Source organism: Acomys minous (assembly GCF_964271855.1).
Source record: "Acomys minous genome assembly, chromosome: 4".
NCBI lineage: Eukaryota > Metazoa > Chordata > Mammalia > Rodentia > Muridae > Acomys > Acomys minous.
Genome location: NC_140486.1, coordinates 115,046,034 through 115,066,929, shown reverse-complemented (window position 1 = coordinate 115,066,929; position 20,896 = coordinate 115,046,034). Strand labels below are relative to the sequence as shown.

General features: G+C 50.4%; 1 protein-coding gene across 18 annotated transcripts in view; it reads right to left on the bottom strand.

Moving 5' to 3' along the window:
• Positions 1-17,498, bottom strand: part of LRRFIP1 (LRR binding FLII interacting protein 1) — a 126,621-nt gene extending 109,123 nt beyond the window's left edge. For 15 of the 18 annotated variants that reach the window (XM_084778604.1, XM_084778608.1, XM_084778610.1 and 12 more), the window contains exon 1: positions 17,335-17,492. In XM_084778604.1, coding sequence (XP_084634730.1) covers positions 17,335-17,430 — 96 coding nt within the window. In that variant the 5' untranslated portion in view covers positions 17,431-17,492. Of the gene's footprint in view, positions 1-17,334 lie in introns of all 18 variants that reach the window. The other 3 variants (XM_084778601.1, XM_084778602.1, XM_084778588.1) reach the window with 3 other exon arrangements.
• Between the last annotated feature and the right edge of the window lie 3,398 nt (positions 17,499-20,896).

The window sequence follows — 20,896 nt, the reverse complement described above, 5'->3', positions numbered from 1 at the left end:
CCTGCCAAGGCAGCATTCCTGCTTCCCGTGTGTGGGGAGGCCGAGTTGCCACAGCAGGGGCAGAAGCCAGAGCACGGAGGAGCTGGAGCAATCTCTTTCCTGATGCTGGCTGGCTGGGGGTCCGGGTGGGGAACAGTATGGGCAGGAAGGAGTCCTGGCATCGGGGGGGGGGGCTTGGGGGAGGGGGGACCACAGTGGTGAGCAGGGGCCTCCAATGAGTTGGCGAGACCCAGAGGTCCATTCACAGCCCAGCAGGGAGGAAAGACGATAAACGGTCAGTCAGGGCTGAGAGCCAGCTCCTAAAGTGGCCTTCCAGGGCTTCCCACAACTCTCTCTCTCAAGCTCTTTGGTGTCACCAGATAACCCACTTTTGCCACTGACACTAAAGGAAAAAAAAAAGGACAAACTCAGGATTACATGCAGCTGAGCGTAGTGGTGCATGCTGGGAATCTCGGAGGCAAGAAGATGACTGCAAGATGGAGGACTGTCTGGGCTGCACAGCAACACCAGCTTGTCTCGAAGATAAATAAGTAAGGAGGGCTGGGACTGTAGCTCAGTGTCAGAGTGCTTGCCTATCGTGTATAAGTTCTTAAGTTCAATTCCCATCACCGAAAAACCTGAATTAAAAACAATTACAGGAGCCTGGCGTGGTACCACACGCCTTTAATCCCAGCACTCAGGGAGGCAGAGGCAAGCGGATCTCTGTGAGTTCGAAGACAGTCTGGTCTACAAAGCGAGTCAAGAACAGCCAGGGCTACACAGAGAAACCCTGTTCAACACCCTGCCCCCCCACCCCCCAAAACCCTAAAATCAACCAAACAAAAACAATTACAGATTCACTGGCAGGTGCTTTAGGGTTGTGTGCACAGGCCACTGGCACAGCCTCTAGGATTGCTTCCTAAACTTACTAAATGCACCACTAAGATGTGAGCCTTACATCCTCTTTCCAGCACAGGCACTGCGTCATGAGCCTGCTTCCAGTAGACAGAAGTGAACAGAGTTGAGAGAGGGATGCTAACTTTACAGTGGGGGAGCTGGGCACTTGCTTGGCACTTTACTGACTGAAACATCTCTCCAGCCCTGAATTCATAACTTGATGCCGTTACTGGGAAGTGATGGGCATTAGGAGGTGGAACCTACTTGGAAGAAGCAGGTCACATGAATGGGTGACCCGAAAGGGTACATCTTATTGCTGGCCCCTTCCTCTCTGAGCCCCTACTTCCTGACTGTTGGGAGTAGGGCTGAAACCCTCTAGCGTGCCTCCTGGTTATGCTGTCTGCCTTGTCACCGGCTGAGACTCCACGGAGCCGGCTGACCATAGACTGGAACCTTTGAGACTGTAAGCCAACACAAACCTTCCCTTGGCTCACTCGGTGTTTTATCACTGATAAAAAGTGAGTTAGAATGAGTCTAAGCTTAAAAAAAAAAAAGCAAGAAAAAAACACATTTTGCCTAAAATAGTTATGTTTGCCTTACGGATCATTCTGGGCCTGGGGTTGAGGCTGAGACTTGAGGACAGAACTTTTGCCTCCTATGCCCAGTGGCCCAGGATTCTGTCCCTGGCACTGAGGGGGAAAGAAAGAGACCAGCCTAGCTGACTTTCTGCTTTCCTGAGACACATCTTCAGCATCTTACTCATTTTTCATTTTCCTCTGAGGGCCCCATCCCATTGCTGCCTGCCCCTAGTTGGGAGAACCACCCCCCTCATATATATTCTCAGAAGCACAGCACTGTGTGAGGTGAAGGTCAGGCAAAGGCAGCTATTTATTGCACCTGGCAGGGCCTATTAATACATCGAAATTCCTGCAATTCAACTGCTTCGCCCCAGCAGGGCAGCCACACAGGAGAATGTTCTACACAAGATCCAAATGACTTCAGCCCCTGGGCGAGCGCCACCGTCCGAGGCAGAGCCTTCCTGGACACAATGAATGCCTTTTTAGGGTCTGGGATCTCAGCACACTGGCGGTGTGTAAGGCAACCTGATCACCCACACAGCCCCTAGTGAGGTCACAGGCCCCTCCCCTGGATTGTTGGAAAGAATTTTTTTTTTCCCATGTGCAACATTACAAGAAAGCCGGCGGGGCAATGCCAAGGAGGAAGTCGTGGAAATGGGGCACCAAGAGAGAGGAATTGTGGGAGTAAACAGGAAAAGAGTTGAGTGCCTTGCTGTAACCGTCGCTCTCTGTCCGATCGTATGGAAGGGATGAGGTCACAAACCACCTGCCAAAGTGCACTGAACCAAAGCTTAGGCTGGCAGAACCAACAGCATGCCAGATTGATTCCTGCTACCCCTAGCACTTGGTGAGTCTTTAGCTACATATATGATACATACATACATACATGCATACATACATACATACATACACTCATACATGATACACAGCTGGTTCTAAAGAAGTAGATGCTTCAAATAGTTACTTTGAACTAAGGCTAAGTCCACGTATCTATTCAATCATTCATTCCTTCACTGCTCGCCACTCAGGAACTCAGTATCCGCCGTGTGCTAAGAGGCACGCCCATGGTGAGGGCCACCACCAGGCCCTGTCTCAGAAAGGTGCTGTGATGGGGCAGTTCCCCAGCAGACAGTGGTTGGCCGTCTTGGGCCTATGCTCACAGCAACAATCACACCTGCAAGCATTGCTGAGACTCCACTGTTCAGTGGAGATCCAGGGTGCTGCAAGCCCTCCATCCCCCTCAAGCAGTCCTGATGGCCAGGGTTCCCCGGCAGGTGGATCAGCACAGCCACCACCCCACCCAGGGCTCTGGGTTCAGCATTTCTAGCTGCTTGCAGGCGAGGGAGACCCTGTGCGTAGAGGGCACATTTTGAGAACCACTGGGTCAGAAATGCAGGCCAAGTCTTCAGGCTCCATTGCAATGTATTTTTGCTTTCTCAGAATTGGGATAAACAACTCTCCAGACAGTTTTAGAGATGCTCCTGTGACATCCAGCATCTGAGGCACGGAGCCACCTAGGAGACAGGCTTGCAACTCTATCCAATGAAGAACACGTGGTTTTGATATACAATTCACATCTGTATAAGACAAGAGAGTAAGAAGGAAGAGTGGGTGGGAGAGAGAGAGAGAGAGAGAGAGAGAGAGAGAGAGAGAGAGAGAGAGAGCGCATGCGTGCACTCATGTGTGCTAGGCTCTGGTTGGTGAGGGTAGGACCCTATGGCTCTCAAGCTTTATGTATCCTCCTCATGTGTTATAGGCTAGACAGCCACACAGGAGACTGCGTCCTACCAGGCAACACTGAGGTTTTGAGAGATCCACGGAAACCTGAGTGGGCTGTGGACAGCCCTTGCAGCCTAACTGAGAGCCCTCCCTGACAACCTGGTATACTCCTGGGCACCTGTGCTCATCAGAGTGGTGATAACTCCATGCTCATCAGAGTGGTGATAACCCCATGCTCATCATAGTCATGATAACACTCCATCCTATTTCTTCCCCATCTCTATGTGGATCTAAATGGACCGGGGCCTCCAAGGCTTGAGAAGGCCAGACATGGTCAATCTGTGCATGGCTTTTGTGCTTCCTACCGCACTTCCAGCCAGCTCTTAGTTTCTTGAAGAACATCTGAAGCCTGTACTGGCTCTTCAGCCATAGAAGAAAGCAACAGGATTGCCAAAGAGGCCTAGAAAGAGCAATGTAAGCTAGGTGTGGTGGTGCATGCCTGTAGTCCCAGCACTGGGGAGGGAGAGGCAGGTGAATCTCTGTAAGTTCAAGGTCAGCCTGGTCTACATAATGAGTTTCAGGACAGTCAGGGATTTATAGAGAGACCTTGTTTCAAAAAATAAAACAAAATAAAAATACACAAAAAACAATGCTGCCTCCAGAGCCAATGAGCATGCTGTCCCATGTCCAGCAACAGATGAGCCTGAAACATCTGGGCCCCTTTAGGGCCTGATGTGTGTTAGTCAGTGTGTTCCCTTTTGGATCCATATGGATTCTGGGAGGCAAGCAAGTGGCTAGTATCCTACCTCAAAGATGCCTTTCCCTAACCAAGACAGACAGTCTGGAGCCTGGAGCCTGGAACCTGGAGCCTTGAAGGGAACAAGGAGTCTAGATCCCAGAGCAGAACCTGGTGCCTGGAACCTGAAGTCTCAAGGCGAGCAAGGAGCCTGGGGTCTTTTGTCTTGAGAAGAGATGACAGGCAGGTGACCATTGCACATACATGTTTGTGGTTGTGCGGTTTCTGAGGGTGTGTCATGGGGTCTCCCCTGCCGAGCACATGTGCACTGATGGGAGGTTCACCACGGGTATGGTATGTACTCTGTTCACAAGCGCCATGGTTTTATCACATCCTCCATCCTTAGGCGGAGCACTGGGGCTCAGGGACCCCATGGCTTCATCAGAGATAGCAGAGCTGGTACACGGGGACTGTAGAGCCCAATGTTGATGGTCAATGCTGCATTCTCCAAGAAAGACTCAGAATGACTCAGGGGCCCTCTTGGAGGATGCTGTCGGTCTGGGGAGCCAGGAGGAAGAGTTCTCACAGCAAGAAGAGCCCAAAGGGGGTAGCTGTGGTCTCTGGGGCTGTTGGCCCTTTTCTGGTGAACTCTGAGGAAGCAAAAGGGCAGCGAGGCTGTACTTTCTGAGCATGCTGAGAACTGAGGAGCTGTGAGAATTAAGAACGGGCTGTCTATAAAAGCCATTCCAGCCCAGCAGTGGCGGCACATGCCTTTAATCCCAGCACTCGGGAGGCGGAGGCAGAGGCAGAGGCAGAGGCAGGTGGACCCTTGTGATTTCAAGGCCAGCCTCGTTTACAAAAACGAGTCCAGGACAGCCAAGGTTATACAGGAAAACCCATCTCAAAAAACCAAAACCAAAAAAAATTTTAAAAATTTAAAAAAATTTTTTAAAAAAGAAAGAAAGAAAAAGGAAAAACAAACAAAACAAAACAAAACAAAAAAACACTACCACCAAGAGCAAACTGCTACCAAAGGGCAAAGGGCTTCCCGCTGGACTGTGGGCCTCATCCGTCTCCCCAGAGTATTCAGAAGCATTGATTAGTCCTCCTGCTCTAGGAAAGGAAACCTGGAAAAGATATTTAGCCAAGAAAAGAAAACTAAAGCAGAAATAAAATCCAAGTAAAAAGGCAGAAACAGCCTCATACCAGAGCTGGGTTTTCAGTTACGGCGAGGGATAGCCAATGTGCACTTCCCTCACAATTCACACAGAAAAGCAGGAAGGAGACATACAAGTGATGGAGGTAAATGTTCTCGAGCAACAGTTCTCAGCCTGGGGCTTGTGACCCCTTCCGTGGGGGGTCGCCTAAGACCATCAGAAAACACAGATATTTACATTACGATGCATAACAGTAGCAAAATTACAGTTATGAAGTAACAACAAAAATGTTTTTACTGTATTAAAGGGCCGCAGCATCAGGAAGGCTGAGGACCACTGGGCTACAGCATTAATGAGGCCTTCCTGTCTCATTCAGCAGCCCAGGGTGAGTCACGTCCCGTTGGCTAAGGGAGTGGAAGGCCCTGGGTAGAGGAAGAGTGAGTCGTCAGCCAGACAGTGCTGTGTGCACAGTCCTTTCTTGGCTAACAGAAAGAGGGGGTGGAGGCTGCACAGTACGTTCTGGGAACAATGGAGCTGTGAGGAAGGTGCCAAGACAGGAGCTGTAGGGACTTAAAGGGTGATGGGGAGGGGATTTCGGGCGAGACAGTGACCCAGCATCTATTTTAAGAAGCTCAGCTATGTGGCTTTGTTGGAGGCACAGGGACAATTTTAATCCTGTGGAAAGGTAGATGTCACTGATCATTTGCTGTTATACCATGTCTGTGCCCTGCTAATCTGAGTGGAGCATTAATGAGTATCCAGCTCCATCCTCATACGTCACCCTGAGTTGGGATGTGTCCCATTTTCCCTCCGAAGCCATACCTGGGTTTCAACTGGGCAGCTGATGTAGCAGACCAAGGTTGTACCTGAATGTGCTTTGACCTTGAACTTGCAACATCCAGGATGTGAGTAGCCAGCATCCGTGCTACTACTTGGTGTGTGGCGTACTGCTATAGCAGCCCCTGACAGGTGATGCCAACACACTTCTGGAACACAGCCAAATGCCATCAAATCTGTACCAGAGGCCACCACTTCCAGAATCTGCAGCCTGACTTCTAGAATTGACCAACACTCCTCCTCCAACCCCTTTTCCCCCAATCCCCACTTCCCACTGCTGCTTCTACCACCATCGCCTCTGAGGTGATGGTCCCCTCTCTACAACTTTCCAGAAGATCTGATGGAGGAAATACAAAACAACAACAAAACAACAACAACAGGCTAGGCTTTCTGCCTGTCCCAGAGAACAGGTACTCGCCCTGACAGGGTAGAGCATGCCAGCTTCCACAGCAGAGGCCAGTGGCCCTAAGCTCAAGGTGCAGACCCAGCACCAGGGGAGGCATGCCAAAATCAGTGTCTTTCTCTCCCAGGAGGCATCTGACAATGTCTGGAGACATGTTCCCTTGTCACCACCAAGGAGGTGGGAGTTAAGAAACTAGGGACAGTACTGAGCCTTCTGTGGTATAGACAAAAGCCCCCACAGGAGGGTATCATCTGGTCCCCAAAGCCAATGGCGTTCAGGCTGAGACACCCCCACCTAAAACCAAAGTATGAGCGAAGACATCAGAAACTGAAATGAAGAATTGTAAGGCCATCACCTCATCTCAACCCATGTGGCAAAGCACTCTGGCTGGCTTGAGGCACAGGTTAAAAATAGGGAGGTAATTTAGTAGCTTCTAAGAGGTCAGGTAAGCCCAAAGAGAAACAGCTATGAACAAGCCCGGCCTGTAGGTGCAATGGTCTTCAGGAAGTCACACAAGACAGGCACCCACCTAGGCTACCTAAGGATGGAGTTCTAGGGGTAACCTGAATACACCCTTCCTGCAGGCTTGACCTGAGGACCGAGAAACAAAAGTGATACCTAATACAGGGGGTCCTTTGTGCAAAGAGCAGCATCAGTGGGCTTAAAGGGAGTGAGGACTACTTCAGGGGACAAGGTCCATGGGTTTGGCTCTATTGCTTCTGGGCCATGGTGAGGGAGAACCTCATTGTGCTGTGAGCTTGCGGGCTAAGGCTTCCAACTTCATGGCAGGCAGCTAACAGAGAGGGAAAGATGGAGGGAGGCCCTCAGACAAAATACAGCCTCCAAAGACACAGCCCATTGGCCTACTTCCTTCAGCTGGGTTCCACCCACCTCCTAGAGCTTCCAGGATCTCCCCAAATACCACCAGTAGGTCAGAACCAACCCTTCAATATATCAGTTCTTTTTTTTTTTTTTTTTTGGGTCCCCAGCTCCCATACTCTGGGGCAGGGAAGCCTCAGAGTCTAAGTATTCTGTAGTTAAGCCACAGAAGCTGTGGTGCATGCCTGTAATCCCAGCATTCTGAAGCAGGACAATCTTGAGTTCAAGGTCAACCTGGATGGCATGGTGATACTCTGTCACAAGCAAACAAAGCCATATCCATTAGCATTTTCACTGGGAGTTCATTTAGCCAGTCCCTTATGCACTTCTCCTCCTGGTCAAAGGCCATCTTCCTTGTAAGCTCTCTCCCATCCTCCTTCTCTCTCCCCTCTGTACTCCTCAACATGCCCTATCCCTTCACTTAGGAGGAAGAGTTTCAGACCTGGCTCTGGATCCCTGGCCACATCCCAACTGGACTCAAAGCACAGGCAGTAAATGTCCACCATCCTTTCAGTAGTACCTGCTAAGTGCCACATGACACACTCCACCACATTCCCATAACCACCCTGGCACTACCATTCCTCTCTTCTTCAGACAAAGGGAAGGGGTGAAGACTGTGCCCTTTCCACAAGCATGCTTCAAGGAAAGCCCCACCCTAGCCTCTCCTACCTGCATCATTGTTTCCCTCCACTTCTATGCCAGATCATGAATGATATATGGCTTGAGAAAACTCATCTGGGATGTCAAATTATGGGATGTGCCTATTATAATATAGCTCCATAAGGGATAAATCATTGTACCAGAGCTATGTGGCCTATGCCAACACAGTGGCTACTGGCAATGTGGCTATCTCAATTAGTTTCAAAGCAATTGAGGATGAAGGTCCTCAGTTACACTGCCACACCACAGCTGCTCAACTGTGGCTCAAGGACGGCGGCTCTTTTGATACCCTTCAGAGACATAGACAATTCTCATGACTACAGGATGTCCCCCAGGCCAAGCTGCCCTGGATAAGAGGGAGAGAGAGAGAGAGAGAGAGAGAGAGAGAGAGAGAGAGAGAGAGAGAGAGAGAGAGAGAGAATATCAGAAACAGAGACAGAGAGGCAGAGAGACAGAGAGAGACAGACAGACAATCAGACAGAGACAGAAACAGAGAGACAGAAAGAGACACACAGAGAAAGACAGAGACAGAAAGAGACAGAGAGAAAGAGAAAGACAGAAAGAGAGACAGAGACAGAAAGAGGGAGAAAGAGAGACAGAGAGAGAGAGAGAGAGAGACAGAGAGAGAGAGAGAGACAGACAGAGAGAGAGAGAGAGAGAGAGAGAGAGAGAGAGAGAGAGAGAGAGAGAGAGAGAATGTACCAGAGGCACTGAGAAGCGTCTTGGGATATTTGGGATGGCCATGTTCCCTGCTCTGTCTACATGGGGATCCCACTTGCAGGACTGTCAGCCTGGATATCTCCATATCTTCCCAGATGAGGGATGTCACAGAAGAGCGTAGAAAGGAAGAATGAAAGAAATCAGGCATACAGGTAGCAGTGATGCCTGGGTAGGGGCGAAAAGCAGATAGGACAGTGTGTGAGCCCCTGGTGTTCCTCTGTACAAATACGGTAAGAGCTGCTTTGTGAATCACACCAAGAAGGGAGTGGAAATCCTGACGAGGGCCCCAGTGCAGTGCTGACTGTCCCTGGCTCTAACACGCTGCTGACCTGAGAGTTTACCCACTGCCAAGTCCGGATCACATTCTGCCTACCCAACTTTCAGGTGGTTTTTTTTATGTAAGGTGTATCTCAGGTCCTGGAGAACTTGAAAAACCAATGGATGAATTAATGATTCTTGAGGCCTGAAGTCAGAAAAAAGTTGCTGTTGTTGCTGTTTTGTTGGTTTCTTTTCTTTTCTTTCTTTTTTCTTTTTCCTTCCTTCCTTTCTTTTTCTTTATTATTACAGTTTTGAAACATGGTCTTGCTAATCACCCTGGCCATCCTGACACTTGCTATAGAAACCAAGCTGGCCTTGAAGTTGTATCAATCCTCCAGCTTCTGCTTTCCAAGGGCTAATATCACAGTTGTGTGTCCCAACATCCAGCTCAAAATCTTAGTGTTTTTTTTTTTATCCTGATCTCTCATCCAATTTGACATTTTATTTTTCTTTTGGTAAAGACAAACTAATGACTGATGTATTTGCTTTGCAGGAAGATAGTGAGTTCAAGACCAGCCTAGACTACATAGTGAGACTCTGTGTGTGTGGAGAATGAGAGGATGGAAGGGAGGGAGAGAGAGGGGGGGGAGCAGGCTGGTGGGGTGGGGGACACCCAGAAACCTCTCTGAACTTCCGGAAAGTCATTTCCAGATTGAATGAAGCCAGTCCTGCTCAGTACATACGGGGAAAGCCCAAGATACTAAGAATAAAGTGACTGCCACAGGATCCAGAGAATAAAAGCAGATTACAATGCTGAAACCTCAGACAGGACTAAAATTCTCAGAACAACCCCGATTGCTAGAATAAAATAGGAAGAAGCCTTCAGATGATGGCAGAGATTCCGTTTTAGTTTTGGTTTTCTCCATTGATTACCAGCTTAGGTGACACGGCATGGCCTTGACAAGCCTGCTGCCACTGCTTCCCACGCTCCTCTTGGGTGGCTCTGTCCCTGTTTCTTCAAGTGAATGCCAGCAAATTGCAGCCTTTCCCCCACAGAGGACAGAGTGCCACCTTCACAGGGCTCTTTTCAACTCACAATGCCAATTGCAAAGCACTCCAAAGGGCACAGAGAAATCTTTGACATTCTTCGGAAACTTATTTTTAACCTAGACCTCTATATACAACCAAACTATCAATCAAGTGCGAGGGTAGGAGAAGAGGCGTTTTTAGATGTGCAAATATTTGGAAAAGGCACCCTTGTTCAGCAGGATGTGTTCCAGCAAATCCAGCTTTATCCAGGAAACAGGGACCCAACCCCTTCCACCTAATAGGGAAAAACACTTCAGAGCTGTAAAAAGAGAGTGAGAGCTGAGGTGGGCCAAGCCTGAGGACACCCAGACCCTACTGGGTGGGTTGTGGCGAATAAATGGAACAGAATGGTCATCTGATTGGACCAATATAATTACGGACCATAAAGGGTTCTGTTGAGACTTTAAAGAAAATTACAGATCACAGACATGCAAACAGGTAAGCAATGTAAATACAAAGAAACAACTCCAGAAAGAAACAGAAAGCTGTGTGAGTTGGCTCTACAAAGTGATTTGTAGCACATACCATGGTCGCCCGCATTGGCATTTCCTGGACACCGACTGTGTGCACTTTGAGATCTTTGCATGACATCTCTCTTTGACCTCATAACCTCCTACCTCATGGGACTATTAACACTGTCCTACTGTACTTCTGGGGAGGTCCAAAGTGCTCAGGCAGTTTGCCTTTGACCATGGAATAAAAGACTTGAACCCATGAAAACTGAGTCTAGCACCCATACCGTGTCATTATACCAATGAGTATATTATTGAATCCACAACAGTAGAAATACAGTATGAGGATGTGGGGAGGACGGGGAGAGGCCTGGCTTACATCTATGGATACCCACTCTCATTCTTCAACCCAGGAAGCTAACAGGCAGCATCTAAACCCGATAAACCCATACGGAGTATCTTTATAAGTAGCATTTTATTAATAGAATATCTTCTTATAAGCATGATATTTGTGAAAATGGTAATACTCACCAGGCCATTCAGAGACTTAATGGACCCTAAAAAAAAAATTGGCTTTTACAGGGTTGTGGCAATGCAGTATTTATGAAATTATCTCACACTGTAGGAAGTAGAACTTTTGCTGGACCTCACAGTCAATGAATAATATACCTTGAGGTCATGTAAGACTCAAGACTGATAGCCTGCTGTGTACTGAGCCTATTTATTTAATCTGTTTAAGAGAACAATGTAACAATCAACTTTAATTGCCTTGGATTTCCCATGGAATTATCTTTTACAATCTAAACTAACACATAGCTGTAGTCTTAAAAATTTATATTCTGCCATGCCCCTGGCTCACAGAACAATGTGTGTTATGATAATTATTTGCTGCAAACAGCAAATATAGGTTGAATACAATCTTATAGCCTGAATACCCACCATTAATGTTACACATCATCTGGATATTGCTTGACAAACAGTGATGCTCCTAATACTGCTAGTTATGGTCAGTGGAGGCAGTCACTTAATCCTTTGTAAAACTCTGCTAGAGATTTCTATAAAGTTTCCCTCATTCCTTCTCCCATGGGATGCTTTCTGTGCCGTTCAACAGAAGACAGAACAAAGCCCTTAGTGAGACACACACAGACATGGGGACAGATTCCCATGACAGTACCCAGATATGCCCAGATTCAGACTCACACAACAGAAAGGCAAGGGTAACAGAAGACACGGAGCAAAGTAGAGAATGAACATCTGGACTGGCCTTTGGTTGAATGACACAGAGGGAAAATGCTTTGATTTCTATATTTACTGTGACACTGAGGCATTGGTGACTCTGCGCTTACTATAAATGCTTTCAAACCAATCCACACAGTGATATAAGAAGCCATGGGAGAATTCTCACCAGAGAAGAGTAAGGGTCTATCTAACAAGTATTAAAAAGGCAGTCCAGGAAACAGAGAGACAGCTCAGCTATTAAGAACTTGTATTGCCTGCCTCTGCCCCCTGAGTGCTGGGATTAAAGGCCAGCCTGGTCTACAAAGTGAGTCCAGGGCAGCCAGGTCTACAAGAGAAACTCTGTCTCAAAAAACAAAAGAACAACAACAAAACAACAACAACAACAACAACAAAAGGAGCTTGTATTGCTTCTGCAGAGGACCTGGTTCTCAGTTCCTAGCACCCTATATGGTGGCTAACAACCACCTCTAAGTCCAGTTCCATGGACTCCAAAGCTTTCTGGCCTCTTACATATACATGGTGCCCAAAAACCCACTTAAAAACCTTACATTTTAACAGTGGTTAAGAGAACAATCTAGCTGTGTGGGTAATGGCCTGAGAACGCGGGCAAAGGTACAACTGTGTGTATTAGTTTACTGAACTAAAAAAATTAAAGGTTTACAAATGGAGGAGTGCAAAAAAGGAGATCCCAGACATAGGAAGACAGAAAACACCTACGTGTGACTCATGAAAGGCTACACTGAGGGCTCACAGGTTAGTTGGGGACAGCTGTCCTGGGGACGGGTGAAGTCAGCCTGACTGTCGGATGCCACTTGTGAAGAAGCCTTAGCTGGGGCATCCAACACACGCTCTGCCCTTCTGATGGGACTTAGCTTCTGAGAATGGCTGGCTTGCTGTGGCTCCCTTCTTTCTTTTGTGCCCCATACTTGGATGAGACCTACAGGTGACAGTCTTGGCTACAGTGCTCTTCACCACGCAGCTTGGTCCCTTCAGCCTTTCGTAGAGGAATCCCAACACTGAGTGTGGAGCCAGGGATCACTTAGACTCTCCATAGATGGAGGAAGAGACAGCTGCCTCTGATAGAAATAGCTGTGGGTGGGGCCCAGAGGCCACCAGAGACAGCAGGGCTGTCCAGCCGAGGCCTGGAATCCTCTCTAATTTCTTCCATCTTTTGGAAATCCCACCAACAGGCTCGGGGACTCCCATTTTGGCCATTCATAATACCTCACAGATGATGCCCATCCCCCAGATCGGAGTCTCTCTTAGGAGGGCCACCCAGGACGGCTGCATTAGTATTTAAGGTGGGGCACTTCTTCACACTGGACAATGAACAGCCACATGATTCCCTACCCTATGGAAGGTGAGCAAAGAAGACCACCTTTCTTCATTGAATTCAGGCAGCGGCTAGCCCCAGTGTGCTGTCACAGCGGGGGATGGGACATGGGACCATGGCAGAGGCCAAGAGTTTGTCATGGTAGCAGAATTCCTCCCAGATCCCCATGCCAGCTTGGTGCTAAAGTTAGCGGAGTGAAAGAGTCTAAACTGAGCTAGACCTGTGAGCACACCCCAACCTATCGAAATCCCAATGGCCTTGAAGCTTGAGAAGATGCATAGACAGGTTCGCCTCACACAGGCTGAGCTCTGAGGCCTATTTGGAAGGATGCTAAGCAGAAAACATGTGCAAGAACTATCTCAGTAGCGTTGCCCAACACAGAAGTGGTGCCCTTAGCAGTCCCCCCCCTCCCCCGCCCGGAGCAGAGCCTGCAGTAAGCATGTGGCTGCTAGTGGTTTCCTGCAAGGAAGCAAACAGGACAGAACATGGGTTCAGCAGGGTGCACATATGCACCAGTACCATCAGCCTGGCCTTGTGAGCCTGGAACAGGAAGTCACCAGAGTGAGAGAGCTAACGGCTGTAGGCTGCCTCTCCCAGGATCCCTGCTGGGGATGGGGGAACCTCTCCTTCCACATACCAGGAACTTTGGTCAAGTAAAGGTGACATTGGGGGTAGGCTCAGAGCTTTCAACATTCAATGTTCTTGAACCACATGCTGGGAGGATTCACTTACAGCGGGTTTCTTGGACAAGAGGCTTCAGGGAAGTTGTGGACCAGAGATATGCGCCCCCCCCCCCTTCCTGCCTTGCCCTGTCCTGCCCTGATGAATGAGGAAAGGCATCTCTTGTAGGCCAGAGATGGAGGGACCAACTCACCACCCAAGGAGATGCCTCTATTAGTTCATGATAGATAAACCCATATGAGGTCAGCTGCTGTGAGTGTGGCAGGAACGGCCTGGAGAGGACACTGAACAGCCTTGGGCAGAGTGCTGAAGGGGAAATCCAGGCACTCCCAGAGTCCCTGGCGGGAGGTCCCACGTGGGAGGAGGGAAGACTCAGCCTTGAGATCTATCTTCTGAAACTTCAGAGACACCTCTGCCCAGATGTGAGACCTGGCACCTCCCCCAACCTCCAAGAAGGCCACGTCTTAAGGTCTAAAGAGTGCCGGCAGAGCCTTTCCCCGGCATCATGCTAGAATTCCACCTCCCAAAGATGCTCCACTCGGTATTGACGTGCTGCAGGCATATTAAACAACAACCTGTCTACTTGCTGGGTTGGAGCCAGATAGCACCTGTGGAAATGGAATGGCAAGACAGGCCGTGGAGGGGGGGGCACTAAAAGTTAATATTCTTTCATACCCCCAGGAGAACTGAGCTCCTATTTCACTGCACTGGGTGGGTCCCCTGCCCCTATGATTTTTGACCTCCTGATGACCTTGGCCCAGAATCTCCATTTGTCTTCCTGAAGGCAGCCATCCCTCCGGCTACTTTTATAATCATTCCACTTCCATTCGCGCCTGTACAACTTCCTAAAGAATTCAGAGCCAGCTGGCCCCGCCCAGCTCCAGGCCAGGCGTGGGTAGTCTTATCTCCTTTTTCACAGGGACTTCATGGAAGCTGGCAAACGGGGGTGGTGGTGGTGGTGGGGTGTCTCAGAATCTCAAGCAGGAGAACTCAAGCATAGAGACCTGAAGAGGTTCCTTGGGGGGGGGGGGATTTCTTCCAGCTCTCTGGAGAAAGGCAAACAGAGAAGACTGTATCACTTGGGATGACCCCTTTGTTGAAGGTGAGGTCAGTGAACTCCCACACAATACCTCCGCCACCCGTGGTTGGGGTCAGCATATAGGAGCCTGAAGTGTTGAGACACAGAGGCTAGCAGGAGAGGAATCCTACCCTCTCCTGGATTTTCATAGCCTGCTGGAATGTGTCCCTTGTCTAGGTCAAGCGGTCAGGGCTTTTTGGTCCTGGTAGGCAAACCATCTGACTGGTAGAGCCATCCTTCAAGAACCCAAGGTGCCATTTCCTCTGGGAAGCGGCCTCTGATGCCAGCTGCTAGCTGGAATTCTCTCTCATTCCAAACCCTCAGGCCCTTCCGTGACCTTTCTGATTGGATTGTGTCTTCTACAGGCACAGTTGATGATCTACAGGTCTCAGCCCACTCTTCTTCTTTTTGTGAGCTAGAGCCTCACTTTGTAGCCCAGGCTAGCCCCCAATTCTGTATCCTTCCAGCTCCGTCTCCCCAGGGCTAGGATTACAAGAGAATTCAACTCATCTTACCAGACCCCTTTTTGATCTAAACCCTTGCCAGTTTCCCTGATATTTCTTGTCTGATTAGGACGGGGGTGGGGGTGGGGGTGGGGAGGGTCCGCATTGGATACCATGAACACGGATTAAGGAGTGCACAGGAAAGTACCAAGCCTGAGACAATTTTTGCTAATGTTCATAAGAACACTCACTAATTCAGGGAATAGATGCCTGCCATCTGAATCCTGATTTCATTTCACAGCTGGGCAACAGAATTCAATCAGGAGCAGAGCAGACAGCATCACCTGCTCCCTCCAATCTTCTCAGTGACTGCCACTAGGTCTGGGCAAGGGCCACATCTGCGGCTGACGTTCACTAGGGGTTTGGGGCATTCAGGGGGGGCCTGTGTGCACTCATTTCTGGAGTTGTTTGCACACTGCCTGCCGTACCTTCGCATCTCCTCATAGCCTCAGGGCGTCTGTCCCTCTTCCAGAGATGAGAACAGGGCTAAGGGTAGGCTGGGGAGCTGGCTTTTCTAGACCGGCACAGCTAGTACAGAGTGGTCTGTCCTGTCTGGAAGCTCAGGTCTGACTCCTGCCTGTCTTTATAACTGCTGACGGCGGCTCCCTGGACACAAGGCAAAACCATTCCCTGGCCTCTGCTTCCAATCTATTTTTATAACAACCAGCCGATAAGAGACTGGCTTATGGGACTCCCAACCTTCCCATTCCTTTGTCCTATAACCACCAGTTTGTGGGGCTCTCTGGCCCTCCCAGAGACACTTCTTTGCTGTATGGGTACAAACTCACTTGAGAGACTGTTGTAACCAGGAAATTATATTCAGACCACTACATTTAACAAATGCCTGTATTTAGCCAAAGGTCCTGCAGCCAACAGCCCACTGTGCACCTGTCTCTAATGAGCTCTTGGTGTAAGATATGGCCTCTGACTGGGTGACAGCTTCTACAGGCAACCGACTAACCTCTATATATTCTGCCAACTGCTCCAGGTACAGGCGGGGACTTATGCCTAGGGTGACATGGGAGAACTAAGTGTCAAAGGGCCTTGCAGAGGACAGAATTGGTACAGTGGGCTTCAGGGGATGGGTAGGAGTTTGCTGAAAAGCCCTCTCCTGTCTTGTACAGAGAAAACTGTTTCTCTGCTTGGTGTTCTGCAAACAGGGACCCAAAATATCAGTAAAACAAGTCAGGAATCCACAGCTACAAAATGGAAGAGCCAGTCCTGGGCAGACCCCTGCCACTACCTCTCCAATGTAACTGCAGCCTAAACTGCTGTTAAGTTTTTCCACATGGAAATAATAAGTAGGCTAACTCTCCATCACAACCTGCCCGGAAGAGATGGGAGGAGACTGGTTTTCACCTACAGGGACTTTTCCCCCCCTTAGTATGTGCACAGGACACCCAACTCAAAGGGAACAGAAACGCAATACAAAATTTCTCTGATTCCTTTGTCCACCCTATGTCTTAACCAGTTGGTCCCCTCCCCCAGAGCGGCTGCTACCAGTTTGCTCTAGTCTTTCCACGTGCCACGCATGCTGCTGCAGCCTTAAAGGTTGCATCTTTGTGAGAGAATACCGGGCGTTTGTGCAGGCACGCACACCCATGCGCCCTCTTTGCCCCACGAGAAGTTCATTAGCTAACGCATTTGCCATGGTAACGAACTGTCCAGGAAACTTTTATTAAGGCTCCTAAAGCAAGCTCCTTGGTTTGCTTTCAGGCTGGTCCAGGCACGGGACCCCTAAGTTACCCCCAAGCTGATCCCTATGTGGCAATGGTCACCAACAAGGGCCATTTCAGCAAGGCCATGTGATTTCTGGGACCTTCACTGATCAGCAGGGTCGGCCTAGCCTCTTTTTTCGCTACAATGAGGGGCACTGAACCCCCACTCCACTGGGACCCAGCCACCTTGAGCCCGTGGTGGCCCGGTTCTGTCAGTCCCCTGGACTAGCGGCCATGGTCTAGGGCTGAGGGCAGCAGCACAACCGGCGTGTAGTGGACGCCAACTGGTCTGCAGGCCGTGGATGAAAGCCGGGGCCCAGCGCTCCTGGGGCCCGGCCCAGAGCGCGGCCGCTGGGGACCACTGGGGGCGGCTGGGGACCGCGGGGGTCGCTGACAGCTGTGGCTGTGCCTCGCTCACCTCGCGCGCGATCTGGTTCAGCGCGTCGTCCTCCGCCGTCAGCCGCTCCCGGTTGGGGAGCCGCTTGCGCCCCGATCCCTGCGTGCCCATGTCCATCGGCCGCGGCGCACAGCTGCTGCGGGACCGGTCTTGGAGTCGCGCTCGGCCGGCCGCCCGCTCCGCCCCTCGCTCCGCCGCGGCGTCATGGCGTCAGCGGCGCGGGGCTGGGGACGCGGGGGACGCGGGAGGCCGAGGCCAGGACCGGGGAGATCCTCCTGTATCCTGGAAACGGCGAAGCGGGACTCAAGGACGCAAGGTGGTGATGAAGATGCTGAAGCGGTGGCGGCGAGGAAGCTGGAGACAGGGACGCGGGCATCCCGGGCGTCAATAGGGGTCAAAGCTGAGACAGGGTGCTGAAAGTGGAAGACACCCACAAAAGAGGCTCCCTCATAGGGTCAGGCCAGCGGGTCAGAGACTCAGAGGTAGCAGACTGTGGAAACTCTGCTAGAATACCAGAACAGCGGGGACACTGGGGACGAGGGGAGACTGTGATACCAGGGGCTGTTGGTGGTGCTCAGGGGTATGAATTGTATGTAGAGGGCAAACTGTTAGGAACTGGCATGTCCCCAGTCGTGGTTGGGACAGTGGGCAGCTGTGTGGAAACCTCTGCTGGGATCATACAAAGGTTTTCAGAGGGTGGGATGGCCCAGAAGAGTTTGCACTGAGGGACTGAGGGGCCTGCCCAGGTTATGGTATAAGCTGGCATCTCCATCTTAGCCAGTTGAGATAAAAGCCCATCCCCAGAGAGTGAGAGCCTTGCTCTGGGATCAGGTCCAGGTGCCTTCAGATGGCAGGTACCAGTGGCTCCAAGCACTCTGTGCTCTCCAAGGGTCCTATGAGAGCACACAGTTCTGTACACTTGTCTTTCTGCCCACATCTCCAGCCGTGGGCCTCCTGACTGACCACTTGACTCAGGCTTCTGGGAGCGTATTCCTCGTTGTCAATGTGAACTTAATCTCTGAAGCTCTCCATGGGCACCACTGGAAAGGACAGAAGGCTTGCCCTGGGCCTGGACAAGGTGAACAAAGTTCTTACGCCCCCTCTTGTCTCCTGCGGCTTAGTGGACTGTTTTTATTAGACGGGGCACCTGTGGAAGGTCAGGCTGGGAAAAGCACTGGGGTATCTGAAGTTTGGGTGAAATTCAAGGTGGCTGGACCTGGGGGGCAGGAGGGAGGATGGCTCAGAGCAAAGGTGAAGTCACAGGTGGAAGCTCTGCCCTACCTGGGACTGAGATGGTTAACAGTCTAATGTATTTCCAACCAAACTGTCTGACCAAGCCGGTGCGAGCCCTTAGAAACATCAGGTGGAAACTGAAGGGGGCAAGGAGCAGGCCCCTCTGTGTCAGCGAAGCTGTTAGAAGCACATGCCAGTGAAAGGACAGTGAATGGAGTGATGGGTGTGTGTGTGTGTGTGAGAGGTTCTGACACTGCTCAGGTTACAGCCTGCTTGGCACACTGTAGGTACAAGGGAAATACCTCCTGTGCCATGTTCATGCGGGGGGCCCCATGCTCCTTCGTGATGTCACCCTGCCTAGGAAAGCCATAGGCAATATCTTTCTTTACCCAGGCCAGCTAGGGGGTGGGGGTGGGGCTGCTCACTATTTCCTTAGCCAAAGTGCATTGAGGTGACTCCCATGCCTGCCAACGCTGTGTCCCGCCAACCTGCTCCTGTACTCACACCTGCTCCACACTTGCTACCTGTCAGCTGATTGGCAAGGCCCTTTGGCACAATGGTAAAGAAGGCAAGCATGTTGCTGCCCCCAGCAAGCGAGGTTAAGGAAATGCTGGACGCAGCTTCTCCAAAGCCAATTCCGAATTCTAGCATCTTCCTGCTGAGAGAAGCCTGCCGGATGCCTAAGGCCTTTCTCTCTCTACCTCAGATCCTCAGCCCTGCCTACCTGGCATCCCAGGAGCCTGATCCATTTGTCCTAAGAGGGTTCCACTAGCCTGGCTGGCACAACCTCCCCCCAGTAGCTCTCTCCTGTCCCCCACAATAACATCAGTAGACTGTTTCAGAGCAGTGAGAGAAGACATACCACACATCTAAGGTCCAGGTCCACTATGTTCATCCCCAAGACCATCTCTGAGGACCTCCTTAAACACAAATGTCACCTTTAGGAAGGATCCAAAGAACAAGTGGCGACAAGTGCAGCCTGGGTAAAGGACATGTGTGGTTGAACCCTATAGAGTTTCCATCCCTGGACTTTGTTCACTAGGGTCCAGTCCAGTTGGTGTGAAGACTCAGAGGTGGGGGAGAGGTCCACGGGAGCTGTCAAAGGGTCAAGCGGCCACACTGAATCCTCACGTGGTCCTACCCCAGGCCTCCCCTACTGTCCTCCACCAGCCAAGGGTGGCAGGACCTCTCTTGGACTATAGTGGAGAGAGCGGAAGGGAGCTGCAGCCCCTCCCAGGGATGGCTGACACGATGGAGCAAAGCCTCTTGTGGTGGAACATGGGGCCAAATTCATGGGCGCCAGTGGGATTGAGAGCAGGTTCTGTGTCCTGCCAGGGAGGTTGGTGGCCTGTCTCCCGTGACCAGCTAGACATCTTCAGTTGCTTCTTTCAATGGCTCATACACCTATTTCCAAAAGAGTGATGTGGTCTATTCACCCTGATGCTGCCATGCTGCCATCTTAAATACTGTAGACAACCCTGTCTCAGTTAAGGTTTCTTATTGCCGTGAAGAGACACCACCATGACCACACAACTCTTTTTTTGTTTGTTTGTTTTTTGTTTTTCGAGACAGGGTTTCTCTGTGTAGCCTTGGCTATCCTGGACTCACTTTGTAGACCAGGCTGGCCTTGAACTCACAGCGATACGCCTGCCTCTGCCTACCGAGTGTTGGGATTAAAGGCGTGCACCACCACGCCCGGCTCACACAACTCTTAAAACGGAAAATATTTCATTGGGGCTGGCTCACGGTTCAGAGGGTCAGTCCATTATCATCATGGCCGGAAGCATGGCAGCACGCAGGCAGACATGGTGCTGGAGAAGGAACTGAGAGTTCTACATCCGCATCCACAGCCAGCAGGAAGAGAATTGGCTCAAGCATCTGAGACTCAAAGCCTGCCCCCTAGTGATTCACTTCCTCCAATAAGGCCACACCCACTCCAACAAGGCCACACCCCCTAATAGTGCTGCTCCCTTTGACCAAGCATTCCTGTTCAAACAACCACACAAACACTTCCAGCAAACTTCAGGTTTTATAGAGAAAACACTTGGGGGTTGTCTTGGGCTCTTCCCCTCTTGCCCCAGACCCAACTAAATGCCCAAACTTGTTTTTCCTTCACCTTTGATCAGTTTCCCTACCCCGTCTGCATTCCACCATGGTCGCTTTCCGGCGCACTTAGACTCCTCCTTTCTATATTGCTGGGGTGCGTGATTTCCTGAGTGGACTGCATGTAAGGACCACAGGGGGTTCTGTAATAAAACACTAAAACTCCTCTTAGTAGGAGAATACAAGGATGGGGTGCAAGCTGCTGGGTTCCTCTTACAGGTCAGGTAGAGGGTACATGGGTAAGGAG